This window comes from Bacillus rossius (assembly GCF_032445375.1).
Source record: "Bacillus rossius redtenbacheri isolate Brsri chromosome 9 unlocalized genomic scaffold, Brsri_v3 Brsri_v3_scf9_2, whole genome shotgun sequence".
Taxonomy (NCBI): Eukaryota; Metazoa; Arthropoda; class Insecta; order Phasmatodea; family Bacillidae; genus Bacillus; species Bacillus rossius.
The window spans coordinates 39,735,284-39,758,818 of NW_026962013.1; the positions used below are offsets into that span (position 1 = coordinate 39,735,284).

General features: G+C 39.2%; 1 protein-coding gene across 1 annotated transcript; it reads left to right on the top strand.

The window, feature by feature from the left end:
- The first annotated feature begins 1,036 nt into the window (after positions 1 to 1,036).
- On the top strand, positions 1,037 to 22,963 carry LOC134543135 (kielin/chordin-like protein). Its single transcript, XM_063387976.1, has 8 exons — positions 1,037 to 1,148; positions 5,852 to 5,974; positions 12,085 to 12,211; positions 14,716 to 14,834; positions 16,281 to 16,406; positions 17,779 to 17,904; positions 18,680 to 18,736; positions 22,509 to 22,963. The coding sequence occupies exons 1-8, from the start codon at positions 1,109 to 1,111 to the stop codon at positions 22,640 to 22,642; spliced, it is 852 nt and encodes a 283-aa protein (XP_063244046.1). The 5' UTR covers positions 1,037 to 1,108; the 3' UTR covers positions 22,643 to 22,963.
- Positions 22,964 to 23,535: the final 572 nt, after the last annotated feature.

Genomic DNA, 23,535 nt, shown 5'->3' on the forward strand with positions numbered 1-23,535 from the left:
AACTTGAATGTAAATCTAATGTACAAAGATATGATATGAACAGAAAACTAATTTGTATTCAACCCGAGATGGCATACACGCCTGCTGAAATGTAATTGAAGGTTGTCATTAGCTGCTTAATATAATATATATAGGGACCGGAAAAATTCGCGCGTTCACTGACCTCTAGGATGAAGTCCATAGTTCTACGTACACTCGGTCAAATGTCACCCACTCATTGGCTGCTGTCTTGTGAGACGTCCCAATGTAGCAGCCTGTGATTCGATAAAGCTTTGGTTGGGCGTTTCTCGCTGGCTCAGAGTCATCCAGGTGAGTTGTGAGCCAATAGCAGAGGCAGCACTGAGGTATAACTATATGTATTTTAGCCTATCGCGAAATGAATTTGCGAATTTTTCTGGTCTCCAAATATATAGTATTACTAGAGACCTGAAAAATTCGCGGGTTCATTTTGTGTTATGCTAAAATACAAATAATTATACCTTAGTGCGGCTTTTGCCATTGGTTCACTGTTAATCTGGAGGACTGAGGGCCAATTAGAGACCCTCACTCATAGAAGTGTCGAACCACAGGCCACCCAGTCGTGACGACTCACATGTCAGCAGCCAATGTATAGTTGGCATTTGCCCGAGTGTGTAGAGGGTATTGGAGTCTATCCTCAAGTTCTTTGAACCCGCGAATTTTTCCGGTCTCTAAGTATTACATTAAGACCATTCACCCACATGTTCGTGCGCACATGCTTGCGGTAGGTAAGCCGTGGAGTGATCATGCTGGGCAGGTGCTGCAGAGATGTTTCCTCAGCCTGTGTTTGAAGGTCGCCAGCACGAAGTCATGATAGTTTTAATTGGAGTGTATCTGCGCTCATCCATCCAGTGTGCTCGTGTCCTCGGTGCTCTCGCGGCAGGAGGGGGGGGGGGGGAGAAGTGAAAGCTGCTGCTCGTCGCCCCGCGGGCAGCCATGGCAACAGGCCGGCGGGGGCCGCGCGTGCTCGCTCGTCGTGCGGGCCGGCGACCTTGACCGCCCCGGATGACGCCGCCGGCGGGTCGCCGCGGTTATAAGCCGCGACGCGCCCCACTCGCCCGACGACCGCGGCCGCAGAGACCTCGCGACCATGCTGCTGCTGGTACTACTGGTCGCCGCGCCGCTGACAGGTACGTGTCATTCCTAGAGACCTGCATTTTTCGCGCAATAATCTGCTCGCTCGTTAGACTGCAACAAGGTATGCCTGCGCCAGCGATTATTCCCTTGTGATTGGCTGCCGTCTGCGAGAGAAGCCATCGCTTTGTCTGGCCGGGCCATTCAGGACGAGTTTGCTTCCGCACTGGATGGCTGTGATTGGTGCGCTGACAGTAGACATTCGCCTGAAGTAAACGCAGCCAAACACGAAACACAGAAAATGCTACAGAGTTTTAACACACAGTTGGTCGGAAAATCTTTTCGCGAAAATTACATGGCCCTAGTCATTCCTTACCAGTCAGTGCCGCGCGCTTTGCGCGAAAAACATTTTCACACGAGCTGTACGTTGAAACTCTGTAGCATTGAGTGTGTGTTTCGTGGTTGGCTGGTTTTATTTGAGGTGTCAGCGCACCAATCTCAGCCATCAAGTGCGGAAGCAAAAGCGTCCTGAAGGGCCCGGCCGAATAGGGACAATGTCTCTCTTACAAAGAAACGATCGCTAGCGCAGGCATACCATATTGCAGTCTAAAGAGCGATCAGATTAGTTATTTCTAGGGGCAAGTATATTTTACGAAAACATCTAAACGTCTATTAGACTGCAACAATGTATAGGGGAAAGTCTCCTATATTGGACCAGTTTCCATAATGTTGTAATTTTGTTGAATCAAACATATGTTTTCAAGAAAATAATACTTGGTTATTATTTAGTATACATTTCTACAACATAATATAAAGATAGAGTTAAAAAACATTTAAACATTTTGTGGGAAAAAATATTTTTCCAAGACCCTGCAATTGGTTCAATTTAGGCAGCCGGTTTCTTAAATTGGACCACTGGTATCTCTAATTGGACCACTCATACAATTATATTATTTAGGTCTGTAAGAGATATTAAAATTAACTAAATTGTTTTCTATTCTCAAAATGTTTACAAATACTTTTTCAAGTGATACTCGTAATGTTTAATAGATATTAAAATACTAAAATTGTTTATTTTCACGTTATCTTCAAAACACCCTTAAAGTTATATTCTCAATTTCTGTTAAAGACACTAGAATGTATTAAATTATATTTTGTCCTTACACTGACCACAAAAATACTTCTTCACTCCTTTCTTGACACCAGCACATTTTTAATGTACCCATGATTTACATTTCATACACTGAATCATGTCTTCAATGCTTACCTCGTCACAAAAATTGCAGAACCATGTACTTTCACCCTGGCTTTTTCTTTTCTGTTTTACTTCCTGTAACTGGGTAGGAGAGCGCAACCTTTTTGATGGGCGCACTCGCTTCTCATTGGCACTGATGAGGCTGTTTTTGTACGGGCTTGCTGTTAGCTCACCTGCTATTCCTGCACTTCTCGCCCTCCCCTTCTTTCTTTCAACCACTGGGTCAGGCTATATGTCACTCAGCGTAACGTTTAAAACAGCTGTTCTCTCTGGGGTCAGGTGCTTGTCACTAAGTGCAGCCGTATTTGCTACTGGAGCAATGATAGGCCTATCTGTAGACGAAGTAGAGGGAACTGAATCTGGTCCATTGCTTTGGTTTAAAATATCTGATGCCGTAAAATGTTGGTCACTAAACACGGTGCGGTCGACTGGCCATACTCCTGATTTTCTGAAACCATTTGAAGCTGTTGAAATAACCGCAGCTCTTTCGTACGCTTCTCCCAACAGCCCAGCAACTCATTTAGACTAATAAGTATATATTTTCCCACAGTAATTAAAAAACTGTTCTATGAATGTCAGCAAGGTTGTTTCAAAATAAGAATGAGTTTTTTTTTTAAGTTTCTTTAATTGGACCGGTCCAAAATAGGAAACTTGAAGCAGTCCAAATTAGGAAACTCGGCCATTTTTACAAGTTTTATCACTGAATTAAATGAATGCATAATATTTTTATATACTAGGCATCGAATTGAGTTGAAAATATGTGGCGATTACGAATATGTATAAAAATAATATTAATTTATTACCTTAGTTGCTAGTTTTCTCTTAGAAACACTCATAAATAGAGACCTGCAAAATTCGCGGATTCAATGACCTTCAGGATATACTCTACTACACTCTACATACTCGGTAAAATGCCACCTGTTAATTGGCTGCTGACTTGTGAGTCGTCTCGACCGAGTGTCTGTGATTCGACACTTCTTTTAGCGAGGGTCTCTAATTGGCCCTCATTACTCCAGATTACCAGTGAACCAATTGCAGAAGCAGCGCTAAAGTATAATTATTTGAATTGTAGCATATCACGAAATGAATCCGCGAATTTTGCAGGTCTCTACTCATAAAATTTTACTTTCGTTGAACAGAAAACACGTTTACCGTCACACACTAGAGCCCGCGTCCATTTCAGCGCTCACAAAGGAACGAAGGGCTCGCTTGGGCAAGTAGTTCATGTTGACGCCGGTAAATCCCATCTCATTCCACAAACGTGCTAGATAGACCTGTTGTCCAATTTAGGCGCCGGTCCAATTTACGCGACTTTCCCCTACCCGTTCTAGACCTTTGTTTCCTTGTAATTGGCGCCCGCCTGCGATAAGTCGTTAAAGTCATTGCCATAAGTAGTGTTGTAAATTCCAAAATGACAGGAAACCAATAACATAATATCAAAATTCAAAATGACCCAAAAACATGCAATCCGGCCGGGAGGTAAAATATCGCAGCAGCCAATGGACAACTAGACACCGACTCATTTGTGTACAAGTGCGTGGAGTTAATCCCGGTGCAATACATAAAACGAAGTTCGCGGATATTTATCCATTACTATATCGTAAATCGAACGAGCTGTGCATCACAGAGCGCGCTGTCGTACCCCTTTTAATGTTTTCCACGCATCAGATCATGTTACTGGCGCAGAAAAACTAGCGGAGCACTGGTTGAATTACCTACTCAGCCAATAAGTAGAGATCGGAAAAATTTGCGGTTTCATTTCACGACAGACTAGAATCCAAATCCGTTTACCTTTTTTGCCGCTTCAGTAGGGGCAGGCATTTTTCTGCTAAAAGATCTGAACACTTATAAGACTGCAACAAGGTATACCCGCACCTGTGGTTTCTTCCTTGTGATTGACGGCCGTCTGTGAGAGAAGTAGTGCCTTATTTTACCGAGCCACTCAGGAAGCGTTTACTTCCACACTGAATCACTGTGATTGGTGTATTTACAATCGAAATGTACATGGGAGAAACTCACCCAATCACGAAACACAGACGATGCTATAGTGTTTTAACTTTCATCTAGTCTCGAAATCTTTTCGCGAAATCTACATGCCCCTACGCTTCAGTGATTGAGCCACATCGTATCTGAAGGACCGTGAATCAATTTAAAAAAAAAACTCATAAAAGAAGTTCTAATCAAAAGCGCTCCAGTTAACAGGTGCCACCAATGAAAAGGTGTAATTTGCCCGAGTACGTAGCCTACAGGATATTGGAGTCTAGCCTAGAGGTCATTGGAACCGCGCAGTCCCTGCCAACAAGTAGTTGCGTGACCACCTACGAAGAGTCAGGACTTGTTTGTCTCGCTTAAGTCGTGACTAACAGGTGAAACCCCGAACAACTAATGTGCGGTATAAGGAACACGTTTGGTAGGTTTCAAAACTCTCTCGCGCGCACTTTACCTCGTGTAAACAGCGCGTGGCATTACGGAATATAGTAAGAGACACGAATATTTTGCGGATTCATTGGGTGGCAAAGTAGACTTGAAGCACATATACATTTGCTTCACGTTGGTGATTGGACGACAGAGCTCTTGACACGCCCTTGACGACCCTCAGTCAGTTATAAACAAGGGAGACTTGGTTACTCAATAACTTGTTAATTCGCCAAATGAAGTTAATTGAAAAAAAAAAACTTTATTATATGTAGGCATGTTGATTCTAGCCTGGAATAAATTCAATACGCGAAATAATCGTGTCTTTATCCAGAACAGCAAAAGGAATCTGCACAGTGATTAGAAAAAATGCGTGTCTACAGTACATCTTGATATGTCTTTCCCCTTCACACAACCTTTTTTTTCCATATGCATGAATTTTGCGGATTCAGTGACCTACAGGATAGATTACACGCTCCTGTGTATATTCGGGTAAAAACGCCAGTTCGTTGGTTGCTGACTTGTGAATAGTCTCAACGAGGTTGCCTGTATTTTGGATACTTCTTGGGTTGAGGGTTTTGCATTGGCCCGAAGCCCTCCAGATAAACAGTGAGCCAATAACCAAAGCAGCTCAAAAGTATACGTATTTGTAGAGACCGGAAAAATTCGCGAATTCATTTCGCGATAGGCTAAAATACAAACAGTTATACCTCAGTGCTGCCTCTGCTATTAGCTCACAACTCACCTGGAGGTCACTGGGCCAATGAGAAACACCCAACCTAAGGCTTTATCGAATCATAGGCTGCTACGTTGGGACGTCTCACAAGACAGCAACCAATGAGTGGATGACATTTGACCGAGTGTACATATAACTATGGAGTTCATCCTACAGGTAATCGAACCCGCGAATTTTTCCTGTCTCTACGTATTTGAATTTTAGCCTATCGCTAAATGAATCCGCGAATTTTTTTTTTCTCCCCAGGCCCTGGGAATTACCACAAGAACTCTTGGTTTGAGGTGGACTGCTGCTCGAGAAGCCCTCAGCACTGTGTGAGTGAGTGAGGGGCAGGACCGCTGGTTGGTTTGCAGGGGCGCGGGGCGAGGAGCGCGCCATCCCTCGGGAGTGCAGCCAGAAGCTGCACACGCTGTACGAGGAGCTGGGCTGCACGGCCGTGTACGGCGCCGGCCCGTGCCCCGTCAAGTACGACTGCCGTGAGTACACCTCGGGGACACTCCTTCGGCAACCAGTTGCCAAGAAACTCCCTCCAATGCCACAAGAATCATATTAAAATACGTTATTTCGAGATAATACTCAGTATTTCTTATATACTTTAACTGATGTTTCTCTCAAAACCAAAATTTTATTTTTGGACCACGGAAAAAGCAGTCCAATATTCAACCACTCTGACTTTATTTTGTTGTATCATGCTATCCAGGGGAAGTTTTACAAAGAACTTTAACCATTGGAGGTACTGGGGCAACACATTGCATAAGTGCTCGGGGTAAGAATCCGAACCCAGTATTACTGCGAACCCTATTTTGTAGTGATACAGTTGTTTCTTGTAAATGAACAAATTTACTAAAGTCTGTAATTTTACATGAATAATTCTGTTCCATTAAAAAAAAACAGTGAAGGAACGGAAATGTGTAACAAACACGGTGTTGCCATCTGTGGGGGAAGGTGCGAACCATGTTCACATACATAAAGGGAAACTTTATATTATTAACGGTTTCATTAATTTTAGCAAGATGGGCAGTATTTTAATAAAATTCTTTGTCAAACATCAGATCAAAGATAGGGTTGAATTTTTTTTCAAGTCTTTTCGCTTTTATTGGAGCTGTATCATTACATAGTTTAAAATTTCGGTCTGTTAGTCAAATGATTCCGTTGTAGACATAGCGAATTCTAGAAGCTGGTGCAGAAACTATGTGTGATTCACGTCCAAAAAAGTAGTTGAAAACAAATTTGCGCATATTCACTCATGTTTTAAAAATAAACCTTTCTAATTGCAAGAATCTTTCAAAGAACACATATTACTGCGAGGCTAAACTTCCCAGTCTTACAAAAAATTCGAGGAATCGTTAAATGTTGGTCGACTGCCACATATATAGGTCTAGCAACTTACCCCTTCTCTGACTGTGATCACAAGGGATTCACGGACCATTAACTCAAAGTCATTCAAGGCTGTTTAAAAAACGTCGGCCCAGGCACACTATAATAATAAAAGCGAGTATTGTTACAAGTGTGGGAATAAAAGTCCAAATTAATTAATTACACTTTATTTATTAACTACAATGTAGAACTTTTTCCCTCAATTACAACAATAGGAATGATTTTTTACAAATTAATTATATTTAATGAGTTCACTATTCACTCTCCCCAATGGAGCTCGGCTCGAAAGTGGCTCTCCCTACTGTTTGTATCTTATCACTAGCGACCTGCAAAATTCGCGGATTCAGTGACCTCCAGGATAGACTCTACTACACTCTACACACTCGGGCAAATGCCACCTGCTGACTTGTGAGTCGTCTCGACTGAGTGTCTGTGATTCAATACTTCTTTGAGCGAGGGTCTCTAATTGGCACTCATTACTCCAGATTAACAGTGAACCAGTGGTAGAAGCAGCGCTGAGGTATAATTATTTGAATTGTAGCATATCACGAAATGAATCCGCGAATTTTTCAGGTCTCTACTTATCACGCACCTCGGTCCCAAACACTGCCTCGCGCTACTCACTCGTCCGACGTGCCGCGTCACCGTGCTCTATGCTCTAAGCCCGTAGCTCGTCGCCCGCTTTAGCTCGATCGGTCCCCCTTCCATAGCTCCCGGCTCGCCCCGTGGAAAGGTCTCGTAGCCCTCCGAAGTATCGCGTCGTCAAAGTCGAAGCTGCCAGAACAGTGGCGTTCTAGTTACGCGACTTTACGTGGCGGTGCTCTGGGGGCCCGCAGAACCTTCCAGACAGAGAGAGGCGCCCCTGACTCTTTAGTGAGCATCCCGCATCCCGCATAAAAGAACTAAATATTATTTACCTGCAAGCAACATGTGGCGACATCTGTTGTTGAAAAGCAGAACTACATGCATAAAGTACTTTTGCATGAGATATATTAATTCTCGCTGATGAAATATGAAAAAATTTCTATTTAAGTATTGGATCTAATTTAAAACACTCAATTGGTATCTGGCATTAGTCTCAGTAACTAATATGAATTCCGATTTGGGATCTGACGCTGTATCGAAAGAACATAGGTGTAAGTTTTGCAGTAAAGAGTTTATCTTGAGAAAGAATAAAAGACAACACGAGAAGAATGACTGTGATAAAAATCCACTGCGCAATATGATAAGTTGTGTTCTATGTAGCAAGTCGTTTACGCGGAGAGAGAGCCTAAAAAGACATGGCAGAACTTGTAGCGCCAAGCCTGCGTACAAGCTAGAGGACAACGATGAATCTACTAGCCTAAGGAAGAGTGATCTGCATTACGACAATAATTTTCTTGGCTCTTCCGATCTCGACAAAGAACTTAAATTGAAGGAGGTTGATGATTTACGGAAGAATGAAGACAATGGAAGAATCATTAACGTGAAAAGTGCGAATATATTCCAGCCGAATTCAAGTATATCTTTCCTACTTTGTAAAAATGATGGACTCCTAAAAAGGAAGCATGAAGACGATGAAGACACTTCAACATCATCAACATCGAATTATTACGGTAACTTGGGTGAAGGCGATTCCTTCTACGGTGATTGTTACAGTGACTCTGAGGCTGTTGACAAAGACATAGACTATGATGAAGCACCTAAAGCTGCCAAGATCGAAGAATGTGGCGGTGTCCTGAGACCGAAACGGTGTAAACGACATGATATATTAAATAAATCTGATCAAGCTTGTGATGATCACCGTCTCAAACATGAAAGTTACCCTGAGGTTGGTGGTAAAATGGAAGACACCAGAGATAATAATATTTATTATAAAGGTGCAAGGAAGATGGTTGTAGAAGAGAATGATTACACATCATGGAAAGATCCAAACATATTGGTTGACCGGCTAAGACTTCTACATGGTTCGCTTTGTGCAGGAAACTATTCGTGCATCAAAGAAATATCCTTCATACTCAAGGAACTGAGGAAAGCTGGCTACATACAATAATGGCTTGTTTTACTTGCTTTTGTATAATGTAAAGAAATAAAATAAATAATTAAAATTATAAACATTTAATGTTTTTATTTCTTGTATTCTGATTTCTAATTAAGACTTAGATCTCGCAACTTGTGCTTCCTTTTTGCCTTTTTTGTTGATGGAGCTTCCATATGTGCTTCCTTATTCGATGGTACTTCCAAAATGTGCTTCCTTATTCGATGGTGGTGCTGCCTTTTCGTTGTCGGTGCTTCCAAATGTGCTGCCTTTTCGTAGTCGGTGCTTCAAAATGTGCTGCCTTTTCGTTGTCGGTGCTTCCAAATGTGCTATCTTTTCGTTGTCGGTGCTTCCAAATGTGCTGTCTTTTCGTTGTCGGTGCTTCCAAATGTGCTGCCTTTTCGATGATGGTGCTTCCAAGTGTGCTGCCTTTTCGTAGTCGGTGCTTCCAAATGTGCTGCCTTTTCGTAGTCGGTGCTTCCAAATGTGCTGCCTTTTCGTTGTCGGTGCTGTCAAATGTGCTGCCTTTTCGTAGTCGGTGCTTCCGAATGTGCTGCCTTTTCGTTGACGGTGCTTCCAAATGTGCTGCCTTTTCGTAGTCGGTACTTCCGAATGTGCTGCCTTTTCGTAGTCGGTGCTTCCGAATGTGCTGCCTTTTCGATGGCGGTGCTTCCTATTGTTTTTCCTTTTTTGATGGTGCTTCCAAATGTGCTTCATTTTTTGTTGATGGTGCTTCTATTTTTTTAATGTTGTTTTGACTCTAGTATTTTAGTAAATTGTTCTTGATTTGACTAGCGTATTATTCAAACCGGTTAATGTATATAAACGAGTCCTAGACAGCAGGACGCTCAGTTTGTTACTGACGTCGACGGTGTACGGATCACCTAGTTTGTTTCTTCTGGTGCATAAGTCGTGTAATTGCCTGTTCTTGAGACTTCGATGGCATCTTTACCGACTTTAACGTCGAACTCGATGGAGGATGTACCATCGACTACGGGAACCATGACGTCAGCGCCGACGATGTTGGGGCAGATCCCGTTGGCAACGCCTCTGACAACACTGGAGGAGACTTCGATATGTGCTGTTCCACCATCAGCTGAAGTTTCATCAGCATTGAATACTTCAATTAATGAAGAGCGTACTTCGCATCAGTGCAAATACTGTGGTGCATCATTTACTATCACCTCAAATGCTCGCAGACATGAAAGAAGCGGTTGTTCTAATAATGTTCAAAGAATACAATTTCAGTGCAATAAGTGCAATAAACTAATTTCACGTCTCGATAGCTTACATCGTCATTATAAAAAATGGTCCGAGACGTATAATGAACATGGTTATTGATTTGACTCATGTGTTGTACCGGCTAATGAGACTATATAAGTGATATGAACTTCAGTCCGTCTCTGGCTGCGGTGATGACCGGATCGGATAGACATTTAAAGTCATGTAAAAGGCTTAGTCCGTACAATAAGAAGACTGTTTGAATCGAGGAATCCAAAAGGCTTTAGTAATTTGTCAGTGTTTTTTTTTGTACTTGTAGTAGTGTATTGAATTTATGTAATAAATTTTTTTTAAAAGAACTTGTGGTTTTTTATTTTCTCGAACCTGTCACTTTTTTTAGTATTTTTTTTAATTAAAGTTGTTTTGTATCGGCCAGGGATCGAACCAAGGACCTTAGTCGATCCAATCAATTATTATATGGATTACTAATTTATTTAATGAATTTTGAACTTTTTCCCGAATCTCTAGCATTACAATTACGAATTTCCAATATGGTGGTCTTGATGTCTGATAGGATGATGGTAGTAGATGATTTAAAGTCTCTTAACGAATGTTGAACATGGTTTATTGAAATTATTATTTTTTACATAAAATTAAACATTATTGCATCGATCGGGTATCGAACCGAGGACAGGAATCGATCGAATAAATATGTAAATTAATGAGTGATTTATTTAATGAATTTTGGAACTTTTCCCGAATTCCTAGCTAAATAATTACGGATTTTCAAGATGGCGGCCAAATTTCAAGAGGGCGGGTGTCACAGTAATAAATGATTACTGCACTCTAGCGGATAAGAATTAAACTAACATGGCGTCAGCGCACTCTCGCCGACGATACAATGATGATGGCTTCCATCATCGAAGACAAGATGGCGGACATGGCGTCATACTAGATGATGTTATATATACTTTGAAAAAAAAAAGTTGTGGGAGTCAGTCTGCCTGCAGCCACCATGAGGGAAGGATCGGTCGCCATTTTTTAATTTTTTTGCCCTCGTCGGGTTCGAACCGAGGAATCTAACTCCGTGTCGTTAATGTTTGTTTTTTAAATATTTTTTATTAAATTTATATTATTTGAATTTTTTATAAATTTCAAATTTTTTCCCATTAAAATCGGATAATAAATAAAGATTTAAAGATGGCGACCGTAAAAAAATTTGCAACGGTGACGTCATAATCCAAGATGGTGGTCATGGTATCCTTATTCCTAGAAATGGCTTATAAGCGGCTAACTCTTAGGAAGCCAGTTTTAGGAATTTTCAGCCGCTGGGATTTTAAAGGACTAAAAACGGGAATTTTTCCCTCGAAACGGGAAATTTTTCCCTCGAAAACGGGAATTTTCAATTTATCAAAGTTTTTGAGATTTTTTGGCGGAATTTTTTTCCACAAAAATTGAAATTTTGGCGATTTTTGAGGAATTTTGGGCAATTTTTGCCCAATTTTGAGGATCAAATTTAAGGTCAAGGTCAAAGGTCAAGGTCAAAGTCATCCAAGATGGCCGCCGTGACGTCACAATCCAAGATGGCGGACCGACAATCATCAATCCACAGCCAGAAGCCAGTTTTAGAACCGGCTATCCTATACTACTGAAGCCATTGCCTTATTTGGCCGGGTCATTAAAAACACTATTAGTGGGCTGACAGTAGACATATGCCTGGAATAAACGCATCTAACCACGAAACACAGACTTTTCTACAGCAGGTCTAGAAATCTTTTCGCGAAAGTACATGATGGGAGGTAAAATGTGGCAACAGCCAATGGACAGCAGAGTCCGACTTATTTATGTACAAGGGTTTGAAGTTCATCCTGGTGCCAGGTCTCTCTGTTAACTTCACGGCAGATTTCAAACTTATTCAAAGTCATAACATATGGAAATAACATTGCCTGTCAACAATTGTTTTGATTGCAGCAAATCTTCAGTCGCGCAGCAATAACAAATGTCACGTCGGTGGTGAACAGTACGAGCCAGGTGCGAGCATCGGAGACTACTATAGAGCCTGCAGTGCAGCTTGCGTCTGTCGGGACTACGGGGAAAGGTAACTCTAAGGCCAGTTCTACAATGGCACGCAGACGGAGACGGACTTGTACGGATTAGCTCGGCAATGCTGAGCTCTTCCGTTTGCGTGTCTCCGTGCGACCAATAGAAGCCGAGTAGCTAATTGGTTGCGGTGGTGGACATGTTTGCTTATATTCCAAATACATTAAAAATTGTTTCAAACAAGAATAACTATTATTATATTGTTATATTATTTATTTTTATCTTAATCTTATAAATAGAGACCTGCAAAATTCTCGGATTCATTTCGTGATATGTTACAATTCAAATAAATATACCTTAGCGCTGCTTCTGCAATTGGTTCACTGTTAATCTGGAGTAATGAGACCCTCGCTCAAATAAGTGTCAAATCACAGACACTCGGTCGAGACGACTCACAAGTCAGCAGCCAATGAACAGGTGTCATTTGCCCGAATGTGTATAGTGTAGTAGAGTCTATCCTGGAGGTCATTGAATCCTCGAATTTTGCAGGTCTCTACTTATAAATAAATTCTGCCTGTGGTATCATCTAGAGTAGATATTAATTTTATTTTTTAAAAAAAAATATTTCGTAACCTTGAAATGTGATCTCTCATTGTGACTGGCTGATTCTTTGCTCGATGGTTTCTCATTGGCCTAGGGCCCTTTGGATAGACAGTAAGACAATAGCGAAATCAGCTCAAAAGTATATGTATTTGAATTTCATCCTATAGCGAAATGAATTCACGAAATGTTTTTCGGCCTCTACATACATAGGCTACAAATTCAGAGTTAAACGTCGCCCAGGTGTTCCCAGAGACTGAAACATCACCTACCACATTCGCGCGGCCGCGTCTTTCTTGTGTGCGAGGTTTTACCCGAGTGCAGATGATAATATGGCGTCCGACTGGCTCTCGCGACATACGACGTCAGGTGTTAATGGTGAATTCGCTTGGATCGGACGTCATGAACAATATTAGTCAACATGAGCGTACGTAGAATTTCAGATCGGGGAGGATAGAACCTCTTCGCAAGCTGTTTGCTTTCAAATTCTTTTCTTTTGCTATAAAATAATTTTTCCGTACAACTATATTGTTTTAATTTGTTATAATTTTTTTGTATTTGTAATTTATTTCCATTAATTTTGCCTTCTCAACTCAGATGATGCTTGCTGCGATGCAGAGCGAAACATTGGTGTCTACAATCCACCACTTCTACGCGGCTTAGCCTCGAAAGCCCAGATAATTTATTGCAATTCATTAATACACATTTCCATTAATTTTTTGTTTGTCCAAAACTGTCGGGGAAAGCTAAGATAAATATATATATATATATATATATATATATATATATGGCAATTTACCGTGCTGTCCTGCAACACTAAGTGAACCATATTAAGTGCATCGGTCAAGTAAAAAATAGTTTTAGCACGCTACTACAGAAACACAGTCGGGCAGATCAGACAGCATGGCCGGACAACACAGTCGGGCAGATCAGACAGACGGGAATGCGTGAATGTGGCAGGGTCTTGAGGGGAATCAGGCCTCGCCATCTTGCAATTTCAAATAGTTTGATACCGCTTGCAATAAAGATTCCGTGCTAAATGTTTTGGGTCGACATGACATATGACTAGGGGCAGGCATTTTTCGTGAAACTATCTGAACGCCTATTAGACTGTAACAAGGTATACCCGCACCTGTGGTTTCTTCCTTGTGATTGACGGCCGTCTGCGAGAGACGTCGTTGCCTTATTTGACCGAGCCACTCAGGACGCATTTGCTTCCGCACTTAATTACTGTGATTGGTATTTTTACAGTCGATCTGTATCTGGGATAAACTCACCCAATCACGAAACACAGACGATGCTACAGTGTTTTAACTTACAGCTAGTCTCGAAATCTTTTCGGGAAATCTACATGCCCCTACATATGACTTAGCTTTAGATACTTGTTGAAGTCAACACTTGTGAACTGGTTTGATTATCGTGATAGTTGTAGTCGCCAGAGTGAAATAGTAAGTTATTTCCTCTCGGCGCTTACAGACTTGTGTCTGTAAGTAAATTTTGGTTGCAACAGGGTGTAGAATGTCTGGGAGAGATGATTATGTCATGACATTTCAAAAATTAGGATAAATAGTTAAAAATTATGAATACAGTAAAAATATGGAAAATTTCAAGATATATATTTCAGAAACACTCAGCACTGACTCGGTACTCACCATTTAAGTCATGCCTGAGTTGTGATTGCGTTTAACACCCCTAACACCTCCATCACATGATACATTTTCATATACATAAATTATTGCCAAACAAAAAAAATTGGCTTGAAAATATCACGGAGCATTGAATCTAGTCACTATTCAGTGTTTTTTTTTCAATGGTCCGTTGCACAACACACACAAATGTTCATAATTAAAATTAACAAAATATAATGTGCTAATCTTAGATAATAGTTTAAGTAATGCATGGACGTATGAACAAAATGAAATGTTTTTTTTTTCTCATTCAAAAATGTCCCGCTGTTTACAGTGCAAAGATTATGTGTGCACAAATTGAATGTCCGGAGCTGTTCAATCCTGAGTACAGACCACCCAACTGCATCCCTCAGTACACCCACGATGCCTGCTGCTCCGAGAGCCAGTTCTGCCGTAAGTTGTTCATAACTTCTTAGACTGTTAAAAAAATATTTTAAAGAAACTTTTTTCAGTGCTAATCTACAGATACTTATATGGTCAATTTAAAAAAAAACTTGAAAACTACTGGACTGGGTTAAAAACATATTTTACTATTAGAAAGGTAGGTTACATTATTCCAGATATGCGTGTTTTTTTTTTTTTTTTAATTGGGAAACTTATTTTTCCCTTTAACATAGAAATATTTCCAACTAAAACCAGAGAAGATTGACTGCGGTTTTTTGACTCGTGCTGATTTAACCGTTACAGACATTACAAAATAATCAATCACTGCCGCGTGAGACATCACGTGGAGCGCGCACGCGCGCCCGTTGTACATCCTTGCATGTCTCGTGTTTACGAAGTGTTAGGGGATTGACTGGCACAATTACAGTGTTTGTGGCAAAGGGAAGGCCAAAAACAACGTTACGTCCAGAAACGCAACCCGGCAATGTTACGGACGCGAGCACAGAGCGTAAAATTTGAAGCAGGCGCAGACGCGGGTGACGGGCGCTGACGTCTTGAGTTGGCCATAACGCAGTAGCAACCTAGGGGATAAACTCTAGTTGCTGAAACTGAGACCTAGTTTTTTATATAGTTTTGGGCCCACCAGCTAGATAGTAGCTTTAATTATAATGTATAATACTAACATAGCTAAATTGAGTGTGAGAAGTAATGCAACATTATTATCAGGCAAAATTTTCTATTATCAGGCAAATAAACAAATGAAAATTAATTCATTTTCTTTTGGTAACCATATTTTTTGTGATGTGGCATACCAGAAGTACTGTATGTTCTCTTATTACTTTGTCATTTAATTTTTATGTGTGTAAATTCTGCCCGTACTATGATATCAAAATATTTTTTAAAATTAAATTTTTGTAACCTTGAAATGCAATTTCATTGGTTGCCATTTGTAACGTTTCCGTGCATTGTGGAAGCAGCAGACGCGATAGTGCTCTCAGTTTCCGTGGCACTGTAGAACGGGCATTTGGAAGCCGTGGTTTCAATAGCCAAATTTTAAAATCCACTACGTGAATTGGGATAAGAAGCATATGAATTTAAAGTGGATGAATTAATGAATTAATTAGCGAGTTAGCATCGTCAACATCGGGGTCATTAGGGACGACGAGAGGTGATGAGATAAGATTGGAGCAATGACGAAATTCCTTAGAGGTGGGAAACAGGAATACCCCGAGAAAACTCACACCACTCACTGCAACGTCCACATTGTTTCACAATTGTGAGAAATAATCCGGCTGATAGTAATCAAAAACGTAATCCTAACCACCAACACAATTGAGGATATTTTCAGAATTTCCAAGGAATAAATTTTCTTTAAACTTAAAGATAATAGTCTTGTTCTTGTTAAAAAAGAAGACGACTCACAGAATAATTAGTAATGTGATTTTTTTTCCCCAGCGAATGCAACAAAAAACACCACAGACATAACATGTGAGCACAAGGGGAAAATTCTGATGCAAGGTCAGAAATACTACCCAGATGAAGAACCCTGCAAAGTGTGTGTCTGCCAAGAAGGCTATGATGGTATGTATGAGATCGTTCTTGTTTTATTTTATTTTAGTAAACTTTTCAGTTCAAAACTTACTGTTTTCATTCAAGAAAACCTTGATTTTTTTGGCTCATATTCTCTTTTTAAAAATTATTAATTTTATGATAGCTCATTTCCTTCTTGTTTCGCATATAATTTACAGTAAGAAGATATTATAAGTCCTCAACACGATTTACTTGTTTAGCATCCTTAGTTGCATTAGGATGGGGTGACCAGTAGAAGGGAATGTTCTGCATTCATGGGGCTCGAAATGCCTGATTGTAAGCCCTTCCAGTCTGCCTATATCATGCCTGGAAGCATAACATTTCTTGATGAATGTAAAATTTAGTTTGTGTGTTTTTTAATCAAAGGTTACTGTGTAAAAAAACTATTAAAAATAATGGCAAATTAATGTGCTTCATCTTATGGAATCTTTTTGTATTCATAAACATTGTATTGTAAAATTGTAAAAGAATGTCAGTAAGACGGGTTCCCAAAGTGTGCGTCATAAATCTCAGGGGTGCCTCCAAGCGATAAAAAGGGCATAGCTGCTTTTAGGTATCACAGAATCACTCACTTTTTTTACCTACCTGTGTGAATAGCTCAACTAGCAATACAATAGAGCATAAGCTTACACTACCTTAACAGTAAAGTTTGATCTTTTCTACCGCCTCATGTTATTTATTTATAAAATACTTTTATTAATAACGATTTCCCAAGTTTAATTTAAATTTTACAAAACAAACATAATTCAATTCTGAAATTATAGTTTGTAGGTTTATGCTAATAAATTTGTTTTAATTGTTTTTAGGACAAGTGTGAAATAATGCGTGTATTATGAGAGCAGTTGGTCTCAAAAATTTGGGAACTCCCGCTTTAAGACAAAAATGACCGGATAAGTAAACAATTTATAATGCGTGTTTAATATACTTAGCGTAAGGAACACTTAAAATTTGTTTAATGCTTAGATTTATGAGAGTAAATGGGTATGTTATTTTTCATGGGAGTTTTCACTTGCAATCCAGCAAAGAATTATCTATCCTTTTGGAATATTCGAGAACATATAAGGCGATGTGAAAATAAAGTTTACAAAATGAACTTTGATATCTACCTACGCTTTTTAAGCAGAGCCAAAAAAAAAAAAAAAAAAAAAGGATTTTTACGATGTGTGTTTAATATCTTTTTTTTTTCATTGAAGGACAACGCTTTGATTTCATGTCAAGGAAGGATCAAGGACCTAAGAACATTTATTTTTGGATAGCAATCCAATATCTAAACTTCAAAGTTTAAAAAAAAAATTGCTATACAATATTACGTTTTTTTAATTTTTTATTTTTTTTTTCGAATATGCCCTCACATATTTTCCAGGTACACTGAATGAACCTTGGTGCAAGAGGATTTACTGTGGTATTGAACTGCGTCACGACGAAGATATAAGGAGTGGATGTATACCTGTTTATTACGGAGGATGTTGCCCTGTCACGTACCGCTGCCGTAAGTATTTACAGAGTGCGTTCTGTCAACTATTCACTATTTACTGACGGTTTTGTTGTGAGGTACTTTCATGACGTATCCCGTTAGTCATCACCATAGTTCACATAAAACCTTTTTTTAATCAAACAGAACAAATAACTACATGATGACCACTTGTGGCGTAGATAAATATTAGCTTTGACTGGTAATTTTATTTGCATGCATGCTATTTTCTTTAAAAGTATATATGTCTAAAAAATATTTTGTTTCTTTCCTTTTGTGTTATGCATTTTCCTTATGTATTATTTTTTTTTTTACTTAATTGTTTATAATTTAAGAATTAACATAACCATTTTAAAGATTTGAACTATATTAAATGTTACATTCCAATTGCTCATTTAATATTAATTTTAAAAGAAAAAAACTGTTAGAATAAATGTTTAAACTAATTTTTACTACCCTACAGTACTTTCACAAACTTTCAAGTTAATAGGCACATATAATATTATTTTGACATTGACTCTATTTACCCATATTTGACCCCTTTACGGGTTCAGTTCCTTGGTGGTTGTCTACACTGCATAAGGATGTTATTTCCTGGACTTTCAATTTCCTGGGCCAATGGACTAGGGAAAGGGCGTTTTAACTTCACGTATTCTTTCTGTGACTTTGTACTCACAATTTAACATCAAAAAGGTTTTGCAAATATGCAGTCCCTAATGCAATGCTGTGTTTTTCAACTACATACTGTTAATAATTCTAAACTAACTTCTGATAACACAAATGTGAATTCCAGCGGAAGAAGGAGATCGTCTGCGGCAGTTGCCCGATGATGAAGCACAGAAACGCACAAGTGAGTAACTCTTTACACATCCCATGATAAGTTCTCAATTTATTCGTAGTTATTGCTGTTTACCTCATTATCCAAGCATATGAAATTATTTTGAAGTGAAAAATTATTTGCCACCAGAAGGCTACGTCGAAGAGACGACTTATCACAATGTAACGAAAAGTGCAACGCTCATGAGAGGGTAGATTGATGGCAGAGGAGATGGCTATTGAGCACCCCACTCCTCACTCCAGAAAAAGTGTTAGTGGAGTGACGCTACAATGCTGTATACGCTGGAAATGACAAAAAAATTTCTCTTTGTTGTGTTTCTTATTGTTTATTTAATTGAAGTAGGAAATTCCAAACCATGTTTTTATTTAATATTCGAAACTATAATTAAAGTTGTCTATAATATGTTGATTATTGTAATCTTATCCACAACAGTCTTTGCCTTTTCGCTAACCACGATGGCTCACAGGCTACATTAATAAAATATGTTTGAAAATTTTTCTTATCTTAATTTAAAGTACGGTACACATTAATTTGTACTATTTATTTCAAATTCTAAAACTTTTTTTCATTTAAGGTGTTACCTTTGCTCCTTGTACATGGGCTATGCACTTCAGAAACATGACTTTTAAGTTCCACTTGACACACAGCTACCTACTTATCCTTGAAAAGCTTATTTGAATACTGTACATATTTGCATATCTCAGACAAAATGCAGTGAGATAAGAATTTTGAGCATTCTGAGAAGAAATATTGCAATCAATTAACTTACGACCCGTTGCACTAACACTTATTAAGGAAATAATCAAGCCAAACTATAAAATGGACCATAAATATTTAATATGTGAGCCTTCACAATTGACAGTTGGTAAATGAAAGTAGACATTCCATTACGTAATGCCATCTGTGACTTTTCCCCGTTGCCCGACCCAAGGTTTTCGCGACATGTGATTTGCCCTGTTTTGGAGTATCCTGTTAGTCAATTTTTGATCGTACCCTCAGGTTGGGGTTGGTTGCAACAGCTGAGCTATTCTGCTTCACAGAGAAGCATTGCTTAGACTCTTCAGGCAGTTCCATCCGATTGAACATAGCTTCATCTTGAATCTAAAAGTTAAGCAATGAGAAACTTTTCCACCAACTTAACATCTGCTTTAGTAGAGTTTGATAATGATGAAAGCATTGGCAGTAATTGCCATTTTTATTGCATCTTACTATCAAACAAAAAAAAACATTTGGTACAATTACTATTCGCTGAGCGGGAAGAAGGTAACGAGAAGGAATCTTTGAGTCACATATATTTTTTTTTATTTTGTGCTTCTTTTTGACTGGTCACATGGGACAATCTGTGCTGTTTCATCTGGCATTCTTCCATTCTCTAATCAGACATGGAATTGAGCAACTCTTTTCTTTTTTCTTTTTTTTCGCCCCAAGTGGATTCGGGCGTTTGATGGCCTTGACCATTGGGTCATCACTGAGAGACCTAAGATGCACATAAAGTTTGGACCCTGCCCGAACTTACCCGAACAATTCACCTTCGGCCAACCTCGGGTTTATTTTCATTTTAATTACATTAATATTTGAATTTAATTTTTTCCCGCGCAAAAATAAAACAAATCCCGAAGTTGGCCGAAGGTGAACTATTCGGGCGTGTTCGGGCAGGGTCCAAACTTTATGTGCATCTTAGGTATCCCGGTCATTACTGGGCTGCATGCAGTAATGCTCGTGTGTGTTTTTTTCTTGCCACAGAGCAGCTGTTTTTAATACTTGCTTTAAACATCATCGTACTGCAGATTAATTCGACTCTCGTCGGTACTTCTAGCTCGGTATCGCCTCTAAGCGTAAGGCTCTGAGCTGACATGCAGTCTTCTCATCTTGCATAGGACAACTATGAGATTTGAGTGGTTTCAATTATTTTTATTTTTTATTTTATTTGTAATTGTAACATGCCAACCAACAGGACAAAGCCTTTAATGGTTGGCACACATTATATGGCATATACCTTAATAAAGATTAAGTCGTAATGCAAGATCCTCGATTGCTTTCAAGAATCTGTACAAGATGTTTCATGCCCTAACACTATTTTTACTCTTCTAAAAATACAATTTCTAAACAAAATCTCGGAACAGAACTACTCATCCGCCCTTAGCATATTCTTAAATGCTATTCATAAACAGACCACACTCAGATGAATTGAGCATTTTTCCAAGCACATAGATTTTGACACGAATTTTTGACAGGAATATTAATATCTTTAATCTTGGGTTGGGTGACACTTCGGTTGATGATTCGACACCGCTTAAAACTCGTAAACTGTGAAAGCTAGAGAGTTCAAATAAATATATCTTAGAATAGCAGAATTTGCTCGTGGTCATTATGTATGACTCATCTGGTTAACATTTGCAATGATTACTTAAAGAACGTTGGAGGGGAGCATCGAAATTAAGTCAGTGAGAGCTGTGACCATAGGCGTGCCCAGACATTTCCATTAGGGGGGGGGGGGGGGCCTGCTAAATTTTTAAATCAGAAGCTAAATTTAGAATGTTAAATAGCCTAAATACATTCACTCATTGTCGTGTTTATATTTTGTGCAGTATCAACGAGATATGTTTACTAGATAATATTTATATCCTTATAATTTTTAAAATCTTGAAAATATGTTTTTTTTATAGACAATGTTTAAAGGGTACTTACACATTTTTCCCCCCTCGAATTTTCCAATAGCTTGGTCCAGATCTACCTTGAAATGAACTTCTTTTTAGTGAATGCAAACACAGAAATTCAGACAACAGAACTTTAACAAACCTCTTAAATTTTTTTTTGCTTGGCCATTTTAAGGAACCTCGTGTTTTAAGTAAACTAAGGCGGCTGTATTTCCAGAACGATAAAATGTTTAAACATATTATTAATTAGCATGCTGCAACACTGAAAAACAGTTTGAGTGTCACAATGCCAGGAATATACGAATATTAACGAACGCATTAGAGAAAATTCCGATCTGAGTGATTACACTAGGGGGGGCCATGGCCCACCTGGCCCCCCCTGTAGGCACGCCTATGGCTGTGACTCCAGAAGTAATAGACCGATTTGCACGATTTAAATTTTAAGTTGCTCGTGAGTGAGCACTGAATGGTGCTAGTGAAGTGGAATATCTATCAAAGTTACTAACTTTGATTTTGGAGCCATTAATCGCAAAATGCCTGAGCGAAAAACGGGTTATGTTGGGTAAAACAAACAAAACAAGCGAAACCACCCAAGCAGAAGCAATTAACAATTCAGAAAAGTGTCGTAGGTATCGAATGAGGCAAAAATTAGCCGAGAGAAATGAGCCAGTGGGGCAAAAAAGGGCCCCCGAACGAGGCGCGAAATTTGCGCTCGAGCGAGTCTCAGCCGTCCACCACACGAGAAGCGACGGGAAAAGCAGAGAATTGTTAGGTAATATATGTGGATATGTGATGATGATATGGATTCAGTTGAGCCAGTTGTTGTGAACGATGGGCTGTTCAGCGCCGTTGGAAATCCATGAAACAAACCCCTGGCGGCTGTAGTCCAAAATACATCCTAACCAGAATTTATTTTTCTTAAGCTCTGCACACTGTGTGTGTGTGTGTGTGTGTTTCCGGGTAGGCGGGGCCCTAAAAAAGCCTTTATGTACTAGGTAACATTTTTGCAGTTCACAGAAAGGTATTTTCCTGCTTGTTTGATTATGCTGTGATGTATCCTTTATAAGAACTGACAGATGCCTTCGCTTAGCTTTCCAACTGAATGACTTCTGCAATCTTGTTCATAGGTGCGGACAAGTGCGTTTACGGGTCCCTGGAGATGAACGTCGGAGACATGCTTGACCTGGGCGCTGACAACTGCACAGTGTGCACCTGTGAAACTCCGCCTCTTGCCACGTGCAACTACAAATGCACCCGATAATTTTTTTTATGGCAGGAATTTGTGTTAACATTAACACGCATACTTACATAAATCACTAACAGAAACTTTTTTTTGCAGCAACTCTCTTGATGCAGCAAATCAGGTTTCTTTGCCGTTTGTTTATTTCTGTTTCCAAAACTAATGTCCTGCTATATTTAACTAACTGAAAAAAATTCATGTACACATAGTATACACCTTAATACTAATACAACTACTTTGTTTGCTAGCAAAGCATAGACTAAAATGATCAAATGGATAAATTAAACTTTTACATAATAAAACATTTGTAATAAAGAGCTAACATTAAAAACTTAACAAACATGTTCTCATTGTAATAATTATGCTTCATTCACCAAAACTAAAATATTAAGTTACAAAAAATGAGTGGTACAAGTGGATTCCTAGTTTACCTGCATAATCAACAACAAAAATGTCTCTATCAGAGGTCGCACATAAGGCATTATTTGCGCACAGTTTGGGGTTCCTTGGTTTGTGGGTTATAAGTAGCTGTGCTGAAGGCTTAGCAGGGTAGGAGACTGCAATGAATATACACAAAAATTAACTAGTGTTTACTATTTTCTCAAATTCCACTCCTTAGAGGGTGAAAAGGTGGTACTGCAAATAGTTTTATTACAGGAAATCATATCTCTGAAGCAAATCAAACAAAAATTAAGATAAGTGGTACGAAAAATGAAGATACAAAGTCTAACAACTCCCTTTTACCATTTTCTGTAACTCTACTCCTAGGAGGGTAAAAAAGGTGAGATCACATCTTAAGCAGGAAATAAGAATTTAAGCATGATTAAACACATAAAGAATGTAGTATTCCCATTTAATTTTCATTTTATTTTTGGTACCTATATTTTGATGGTTTACTATACAATTCAAGTAAT